Source organism: Gracilinanus agilis, chromosome 1, assembly GCF_016433145.1.
Source record: "Gracilinanus agilis isolate LMUSP501 chromosome 1, AgileGrace, whole genome shotgun sequence".
NCBI lineage: Eukaryota > Metazoa > Chordata > Mammalia > Didelphimorphia > Didelphidae > Gracilinanus > Gracilinanus agilis.
Genome location: NC_058130.1, coordinates 15,435,900 through 15,446,163, shown reverse-complemented (window position 1 = coordinate 15,446,163; position 10,264 = coordinate 15,435,900). Strand labels below are relative to the sequence as shown.

Here is a 10,264-nt window from a genome sequence, read left to right as displayed (position 1 = left end):
CTCTCCTCTCCTCTCCTCTCCTCTTCTCTTGTCTCCTCCTCTCTTCTCTCCTCCTCTCTTCTCCTCTTCTCTCCTCTCTTCTCCTCTTCTCTACTCTCTTTTCCTCTCCTCTCCTTTTCTTTCCTCTCCTCTCCTCTCCTTTTTTCTTCTCTCTCTTTCTCTCTCTCTCTCACTCTCCTCTCTCCTTCTGCTCCTCAGCTCAGCACTCGTCAGCCTCCCATTCACTCTCACCAAAAAACTTAAAAAATAGAAAACTAAAAAAAAAAAAATGCTCCAAGTGATATCAGGAAGCTTTGAGGCCCTCTGTTATAGTTGAGAAAGCCAAGGAACAGAAAAAGTAAATGACTTGCCCAGGGTCTCTCAACTAGAATGTATCTAAGGTGAGTTTTAAGCCAGATCATCCTGGCTCCAAGTTCAGTGCCCTATCCATTATGCCAGGTTGCTTCTCCCTTCCTTGACCTTCCTCATCCTGCTTTAGAAATGCTGGCTGTGGAGGTAGTGAGGTGGTTTAGTGGATGGAGAGCCAGACCTAGAGAGAGAAGGTCCTGGGCTCACATCTGGCCTCAGATACTTCCTAGCTGTGTGACCCTGGGCAAGTCACTTAAACCCCAGTTGCCTGGTCCTTACCGCTCTTCTGCCTTAGAACCAAAACCCAGTATTGATTCTAAGATGGAGGGTAAGAGTTTTTTTTTTTAAAGAAAAGAAAAGAAATGCTGGCAGCTTCCCTGGAGTTTGGAAGGAAGATGGAATTCCCAAATCCTTCCTATGTTGCCCCCGTGCCCTGCTCCAGACTCTCATCCCCGGGTATCTCAGATGAAACCATGCAGCCTGCATCATATGAGTTTAAAAGCACCAAATAAAGGTCTGTTGCTTTCTATCACCAGCTGCTCTGACTCTTCATTGAAACCCTCCTTTAAATCCAAGGGCAATTGTGCCAGGCTAGGGCACCTCCCACCCCACTGGCTGGCTCCAAATCACTTTCGAAGTAGAGAAGTAAAGCCATTCTCCTGTTAAGGGCCTCCATACATACACGTGGGGACAAATTAAGGTCTCGCGCACTGTGATAGGGTGCAAGGGAGGAGGGCCCCTGTCTTGGGCTCTGGGCATCCTTACCTTCTGCCACATGTTGATGAAAAACAGCTCTCGAGAAACGTTGAAGGAGACGTTGGCGTCATATGCATCGTCCCCCAGGTTGGAGATGGAAATGTTAAGAGAAAGATTCTTCACAGCTCCCAGGGCCAGATAGGGGGTGTCTGCATCGATGCTGTAATGGGAAACAGAAAGTCATTAGTATGGACCAGCAAAGCAGATATTGGACGTCCATTACACAAATTTGACTTTACTACAAGGAATCTATGTTCAAAAAAAAAGAAAAGCTGCTAACTTTACTGTATAGTACTGTTCTCTCTCTGTGTCTCCTTGTCTCTCTCCCTCTCTGTCTCTGTCTCTCTCTCTGTGTGTCTCTCTTCCTCCCTCCTTTCTCCCCATCTCTGTCTCTCCTCTCTCTCCCAGTCTCTGTCTCTGTCCCTTCCTCTCTCTCCATGTGTCTCTCCTCCTCTCTCTGTATGTGTCTCTGTCTCTCTCTCTGTCTCTTTCTGCCTGTCTGCCTGTCTGCCTGTCTGCCTGTCTCTCCTTCTGCTCCTCAACTCAGCATTCCTTGGCTTCCCACCCACTGCCACCAAAAAATTAAAAAGTTAGAAAACTAAAAAAATAAATACTCCAGAGAGCCAAGTGGAGGCCTTTTCCCCACTTTGTCCACCCATCAGGGTCAGGAGTCAATGGCTAAGCTCCTTGGCTTTACCCTGGCCTTCTTTTTGCCATCTAATCTGCCACTGCCACCCCATTGGAAGTAGAGACTTCCAGATACCATGCCTATGCTTAAGCTAAGCTCCTCAGCTCTAAGACTCCCACCCTGGGGCCCTACCATCCTCACCAGTGAGAATGTGAGCACAAATATGAACCCAGAGCCCACTCCCAGCCATCTTCCCGCTAGCTACCACCAGCACCACCGGTCCTGCTCCACCCATCACCTCCTCTTCCACTGGGCAGCATAATCAAATCAGCATTACTGTTGCCTCTAGAAAGGGGATGTGGCCCTGATTCCACTCCCATGACTTTGCACTAGAATGGAAGCTCCTTGAGGGTAAGAATTGTTTGACTTTTGTATTTGTATCACCAGTGCTTAACATGGTGCCCAAAACACATATGGGATCCGTCCATGCTTATTTATTCACGTCATGTTGCTTTATTTTTTCCAGATATTGCTCTATCTATGTGGAGGAAACACAAAACAACTAAGGTTGATGCAGTCTTAGGTGGGCCTGAATAGTAGCAAGTGGTTGGAGACAAGCCTTCAATTAGCTACTGTAAGTGAAAATGGAGATTCTGAATAGGAGGAAGGGAAATTATTGTTCTCCACCTACATGATTCTTTTAGATGGAGGACAAGCAACCAGAAGCATCTAGCCCAGGGGTTCCCAAACTTTTTTGGCCTACCTCCCCCTTTCCAGAAAAAAATATTACTTAGCGCCCTGGAAATTATGAAACTATTTATTGAACTCAGAATAGAATGTAACACAAAAAAAGTGTGGCCGTCACCGCTCCCAGGATCACTGCAGCACCCACCAGGGGGCAGTGGCGCCCACTTTGGGAATCACTGATCTATCCCCTCACAATTCTGACTTTCCTACTTTGGAAGTAAAGCACTGATGGTCTGAACAGATCTCAAAAGTTAATTTAGTTGAGAATTCCAAATCCTTGGGTGGGTGCCAGGGAAGCAGGACCCTGACCCCAGGAAGATTGTTACAGTTATTTATTACATAGGCTAACTTAATTGTAGCTGAATTCAAGGCCTTTTCTGTCCTGTCTCAGGGATTAAAGGCATCACAAGATTTAGGAGTTTTGAGAAAACTCTTTCAACTTGAACTTGAGTAAAAAATATAGGAATTAGTGCTTGTCATCCTGTCACAGAACAGCATTATCCTATGGAACAAAGGGCCTTTGCTCAAAGTTATGCCTCATGCCCAAAATGCCCCCCTCTACCTCTTAGAATCTCTACCTCTGAGGGAGCTAGGTGACTCAGTGGATAGAGTACCAGACCTGGAGTCAGGAGAACCAGCCTCAGATACTTCCTGGCTATGTAACTCTGGGCAAGTCACTTAACCCCCATTGCCTTGCCCTTACCACTCTTCTGCCTTAGAACCAATGCTTAGTATGAATGCTAAGATAAAAGGTAAAGATTTTTTTTAAAAAATTAAGTCTCTTTACCTCTCTCCAAGGCTGAATTCTAAGGCTTTCTCCTGATCTCACCATTGCTAGTGAAGGGATCCTTATCTCTAAAATTGCTTTGTATTTATTTTGTGTGCACAATGTGTTTACTTGCATATGCGATATGTTCACTTTCTATATATGCTGTGTTCACTTTGTACATGTGCTGGATTTACTTTATATATAAGATGTATTTATTTTGCATATGTGGTGTTTGTTTATATGGTATATTTACTTTGTAAGCATGATGTGTTTACATATATGGTGGGTTTACTGTGTATGAATGACGTATTTATTACATATATATAAGATTTTATTTTGTATACTAGCTAGGTTTACTTTACATATATGGTGTATTTACTCTGTATACAAGATGTATTTACTTTCTGGTGAAGATGTGTTTACTTTGTGTAAGTGATGTATTTGCATATATGATGTATTTACTTTGCATATTTGGTATGTTTATTTTGTATATGTGATGTTTACTTTGTATATGTGCTAGGTTTGCTTTGCATACATGGTGGGTTTAACTGTGTATATGTGGTGTATTTACTTTGTATACTCGATATGTTTAATTTCTGGTTAAGATATGTTTACTTTTTATATGTGGTGTCTTTACTTTGTATGCTTGATGTGTTTACTTTCTATGTGTGGTGCGTTTACTTTGTATACTTGATGTGTTTACTTTCTCTTTAACATGTGTTTACTTTCTATATGTTGTGTGTTTACTTTGTATATTTGATTGTTTACTTCCTATATGTGGTATGTTTACTTTGTATACTTGCTGTGTTTACTTTCTATGTGTGGTATGTTTACTTTATATATTTGATTGTTTACTTCCTATATGTGGTGTGTTTACTTTGTATACTTGCTGTGTTTACTTTCTATGTGTGGTGTGTTTACTTTGTATATTTGATTGTTTACTTCATATATGTGGTGTGTTTACTTTGTATACTTGATTGTTTACTTCCTATATGTGGTATGTTTACTTTGTATACTTGTTTGCCTTTTACATGTGGTGTGTTTACTTTGTATACTTGATGTGTTTACTTTCTATATGTGGTGTATTTTCATCTCTTTGTACATATTCTATCTCCCTCAGGAGAATAGAAGCTTCTTGAGGGCAAGGGCTATTTCATTTTCATCAGCTGCTAGCCCTAAAATGTTGTTTGGAACATTTCACAGGCTTAATAAATACTTCTGCTAGAAGTGACTAGTGACTTCAGAGACAACAGCCAGCTTCCAAAAGACAACATGTGACACTGGAAAAGTAGTCTTGCCAGTTTCTTCACCTGTATAATAGGAACGATTCTCTCTGTCCAGAGCAAAAGGAATAATTCATATAAAACACTTTACCAATAAATTAAGTAAACAAATGCCAGATGTTGCTGGTGTGGTGGTCCTATTTAAAGAGCTCAAATCAAGGGATCATAGCATGACAAAACTGAGAAGAACCTCAGAGGGTCGTCTATTCCAAACTTCTCATTGTGAAGATGAGAAGAACTAAGGCCCCATTCATTCTAGATCTGGAAGTAGAAGGGCAGAAATCATCTAGTCCAAGCCCAGAATAAATACTGTTCTCACCATCATCATTGTACTTATATAATGTCCAGGTACTATATTAAAGACTCTTTACAAATATTAACTCATTTGATTCTCACAACAATCCAGCATATTATCATCCTCATTTTACTACTGAGAAAACTGAGGCAAACAGAAGTTGAGTGACTTGCTCAAGGTCACAAAACCAGTAAGTGTCTGAGGCTGGATTTTCACTTAGGTCTTATTGACTCTTGGCTCAACACTCTATCCACTGTGCCATACTATTGCTTCATTTTACAAGAGAGGAAACTGAAGTCCTGAGAGAACCTTTTTAAAATCACCCAGGCCATTAAAAAAAGTCCGAGTTTGAAATTAGGACCTCTGACTCAAAGCTAGGGCTTATTCTACCATACAATCTTTTCTCCTCTTAAAGAGACACTATTTTTTAAAAAAGTGAAATGCCAGCAGGCACCATCAAATTGTCAAAAATCATTATCAACAATCAAGTTCAGTGCTGGCAGGACTGTGGAAAAACAGGAACACTCATTCCCTGCTGGTAGAATGGCAAATCTGTAAGCCCTTTTTGGAGAGCAATCTGGCAGTATACAGTAAGAGTTACAAAAATAATCTTACCCTTTGACACAGTAATTCCATTTTCAGGAATATCCCCTGAAGTGGTATCCTTAAAAAGGAGCTCTCTGTTCACAGATTTTCAGAGGAGCATTGTATATATGTGTGCGTGTATGTATGTATGTATGTATGTGTATATATATATATATGTAATATACATATTTAAACCCTGAAAGCTACCCAAATATCCCAAAAGAGGGTGACAGTTCATAAATGAGAGTACATTGATGTCATGGAATACTGGCACGTAATTAGGAGTGACAAGGTTAAGAAATACAAAGAAATCTGGAGAGACCTTTATGACACAATGCAAAGCAAAGAAAGAACAGAGCTGGGAGTATATAGTCCCTGCTAACTATGGTCACATGAAAGCAAATGGAAATGAATGAACAAAGGATTCTAGAGGAGACTTAGCAGAAGGGACTCAGACAGAGTGATGGAGTGCTTTATGTGCAGAAATCGACTTAGGGCTAAGTAAATCATCACAAGGAGGCTTTGCTATTTGTACTGACATTTAATATTAAAGTTTGTTTTCTAGGGAGGAAAGGGAGAAGGAGAGGAAGAGAGAAGAAGGAAGAGAAAAAGAGAGAAGAGGAGATGAAATAAAGGAAGAAAAAAAAAGAAGCTTTTATTTCATATCTACCATGTGTGCTAAGCACTTTACAAATATCATTTTATTTGATCCTGAAAGGTAGGTGTTATTATGATCCCATTTTTACAATTGAGAAAACTGAGATAAAGGTTAAGTGACTTGGCTAGGGTCATTTAGTAAGTATATGAGGTCACATTTGAACTCAGGTCTTCCTAACTCCAGGCCCAGTGCTCTAGCTACTACATCACCTAAGAAAATTCAGGCCAGGAATTAAACTAACGTCTCCATGGTTTCTTATTGTTGTTCAGTCACGTCTGATTCTTCATGACCTCTTTTGGGGTTTTCTTGGCAAAGATACTAGAGTGGTTTGCCATTTTCTTCTCCAGCTCATTTGACAGATGAGGAAACTGAGGTAAACAGAATTATGTGACTTGCCCAAGGTCACACAGCTAGGAAGAGTTTGAGGTCACACTGTGCCACCTAGCTGCCCCTTTTCCCTGGTACAATTCATTTATGTGACGGGATCTCTTGACTCCTCATCCAGGACTGTAAAGTCACGAGCAATACATACGTCCAGAGACCACGAGCCACATGAGTTCCTAAACCACAGCTCACTCCCAACACCCACTCCAGCCAGAGGGCCAGTGTGAGGAAGGCCAGGCTGGACACAATGGCCTTTCAAGTTGGAACTCCTCCTTCCACTCCAATTCCTCCAGGAAGTGCTACACTGAGCGGCCCCCTCTAATCTAATCTAGAAATAATAGCAGCGCCTGTGAAGGAGAGCCTCCTTGAAAACATTCCTGGACACTTCAAACAAGCGGTCCCCCCACCAATATCTCCCAGGGGGCCAGCTTGTTTATGGAAGAATAATGGAACTCTTTTTCAACCACTTTTCTCCCCTGAAGAGTCCTGCCATCCATTCTAATGTCGTTCTTCTCTCTTTTAGTTAGATGTGCTGAGATCTGCCATTATAACAGATTTTGACAAGAGAAGCGCCATCGCTAATTTGCCCGCCAAGTGTCCTTTACAATATTCTTCGGTTTACTAAAGGCCAAAGAAAGGCAGTGTGGAGCAGTGGCTACAGAGCTGGCCTGGGCATCTGAAAGACTCCAGAGATTCAAATCCTGCCTCCAATACCTACTGATTGTATGGCCTTAGACAAGTCACTTATCCTCAGTGCCCATGTCACCCTCTCAGACTGGAGGTTGGAAATCCAGTGCCATATGGCATGGGTGGAAGTGTTTCATGCCTCAATGAGATTCCAGGTCCAATCCCAAAAGGCATGATGATGATAGGAAGCCGCCAAGAGCACAATCATCATCTATTATTGCAATCAAGTCCCATTGCTGAGACTGCCGTGATTAGCAATAAAAACAAGGCAAGGGGACACAATTAAAAATCACTGGATTTGCACCAAGGACCTAGTTGGGAATGCCTCGAACTACCTGTGTCATCTTGGGCAAATCACCTCCCCCTCTGAGCCTTCCTTTCTTCATCTCTAAAATCGAGGAGCTCCACATATATAATCCAAGGAGCCTTGGGTCAGAGAGGGTGAGAGGAAATGGGAATCGAGGCTTGGGAGCTCACTGCTGATGGGAAATTCCCTTTCCAAAAGCGGATCAGCAGCCTCTGGTACCGCTGACTCTCTTAGCTGCCTGGGGTGCAAAGAAGTTAAGAGTCTGGGCTGACATGACACCCAAAAGTCTTAGGATAGTTTAAAGTCTTAATAGCTTTAGCTGTGGTACATTGGAAAGATCACTGACTGAGTCAGAGGGCCTGAGTTCAAATCCCACCTCTGAAGCAAGCATACTCTCTGTGGGGCTGTGGCACGTCCATTCACCTCACAGGCCTCAGTTTACTCTTCTATAAAAAAATATGGCTTCTGAGAACTCTTCCAACTTGATCTGGATCTATGAGGATGACCCCTAGTTCTTCCTGTCTCTGAGAGCAGTCCTGCATCCCCTTGCCACGGTGCCTTGTTGAGAACAATCTTTCCTGCTAGCGAAGGGAGGTACCAGAATTCTGTCCCCAGTACCCGTGAGGCTCCGACTCAGGATGAATGAGCAGCAGGGGGAATCCTTCTTTTCCACCCCTGATTCATCAGGGACAACCGCATCATTGGGGCCTGGAATAAATGTCCGTTTCCCCATGGTTTTCATGCCATGGGTGATGCCACAAGTGATGCCACGGCAGCCACAGAACGTCCAAATCCAGAGGTACCTTGGAGGCAATCGAGCCAGCCCAGCCCCGACCAAGAAACACCTTGAAGATGTCTCTCACACACGGCCATTCGATCTCTTCCCAAAGACCTCCAGAGGATGGGTAGGGAGGGGGGCCTCATCCCTTCCCAAGGCAGCCCATTCTACCCTTGGCTGGCTCTACATTTTAGGAAGTTTTCCGCGTCACCTCTTGTCATCTCCGCCATTTTTAATACATCTTAAGACTTCCCAAACACCTCAGGGCCTCACTGGAAACTTGCTTGGGGCCAGTCATCTGCCTCGCCAGGAGGCCTCCATTTTCCACTTGTAAAGGTGATTTTTTTGAACCAAAACCAGATCTTCAAAGCAAAAACACAAGCAAAACTCAGAAGTCTTTTAAAAGGAGGAAAACGGGGTCCGCTTAACCTCTCTGACCCTCAGTTTCTTTATCTGTAAAATGGGGATAATAAGAGCAGCTCCAAAGGTTACTCTCAAGAAATGTATGTGTGTCTCATTGTCCAGAAAGAACGGCCAGGTCTCTTCACAGCCAAAAGGGAACTGCGATAACACGGAAGCCCACTCTTCTATTTGCTGAGTTCTTTCCCCGCCCTAAAGAAGTTTCCTCTTAAATGGCCAAAGAGAATTTCCTCCCCGAGTTCTTGAGTCGCGGAATTACGCTCACGGCGCTCAAAGCCAGTCACCAAGCAAGCTGGAGGGTAATTAAGGAAATACACTCAGCCTGATTCTTCCGGAGCCCCCGAGTCCTTCCCCCCCAGAATGGCAAAAGCAGATGGGGATGGCGGAGGCGCTCGAGTCCAATCGTATCAATTCATTAACCCATCAACAGCCATTTATTAAGCACCCATTAGATGCCAGGCACTTGTGCAATGTGCTGGGGAAAGAAGGAATGAAATGATACCTACTCTCAAGAAATGGACACGCGTCTCATTGTTCACATGTGGAAACTGAGGCACAGATGGGAAAGGGATTTCGCCCAACTTCCTTTTAAGGACGACGTCAATCCAAGCCATGCCAGAGCAAGAATTCCCTCTGGAATGCCCCAGAGTGGCTGTCCTTCTCCTTTTATGAATCCTAAATCTCTTTGAACTCCATATTAATAATAGCTCACATTGACATGGGGCAGCTAAGTGGAGCACTGGAGAGCTGACCCTGGAGTCAGGAACACTTTTGTTCAAATCCAGCCTCAGATATTGACTGGCTGTGTGACCCTGGGCAAGTCACTCAATCCTGTTTGCCTCCGTTTCCTCATCTGTAAAATGAGCTGGAGAAAGAAATGGCAAACCACTCCAGGATCTGTGCCAAGAAAACCCCAAATGGGGCCACGAAGATTCAGCCATGACTGAAATAAATGAACAACATTTGTATAAAACTGAGGCAAATAGAGATGAAGTGACTTATCCAGGGTCCCACAGCTAATAAGCATCTGGAGCCAGATAGGAGCACAGTTCTTCCCGATGCTGACCTCAGAGCTCTATCCACTGTGACACCTAGTTCTGCCCTCTGGGAAGAGGCGGATGAGTCTATACTTTCTTTCACATGGTAGTTCTTCAAATTCTTGAGGACAAGTGTCATTCCTTCCCTGTGGCTCAGGCTTCTCTTTCCCAGGCGAATTAATCACTTCCCCATCCAACTGACTCCCATATGGCCCTTCCCCATCTGTATTGGCTCCTCCGCAGGTTCTCCAGCCTATCAATGTGCTTCCTACCCTGGCAAGGTCAGAACTAAACCTAATACACCAGGGGCAGCTGGGTAGCTCAGTGGATTGAGAGCCAGGCCTAGAGACGGAAGGTCCTAGGTTCAAATCCGGCCTCAGACACTTCCCAGCTGTGTGACCCTGGGCAAGTCACTTGACCCCCATTGCCTACCCTTACCACTCTTCCACCTATAAGTCATACACAGAAGTTAAGGGTTTAAAATAAAATAAAATAATAAAATAAAATAATAAAATAAAATAAAATAAAATAAAATAAAATAAAATAAAATAAAATAAAATAAAATAAAATAAAATAAAATAA

General features: G+C 43.2%; 1 protein-coding gene across 1 annotated transcript in view; it reads right to left on the bottom strand.

Moving 5' to 3' along the window:
• ITGA9 (integrin subunit alpha 9) overlaps nt 1-10,264 on the bottom strand; it is a 355,639-nt gene that overhangs the window by 123,138 nt on the left and 222,237 nt on the right. Inside the window, exon 18 of the mRNA XM_044675555.1 lies at nt 1,114-1,264. Within this exon, the coding sequence (XP_044531490.1) occupies nt 1,114-1,264 (151 nt within the window). The remainder of the gene's footprint in view (nt 1-1,113; nt 1,265-10,264) is intronic.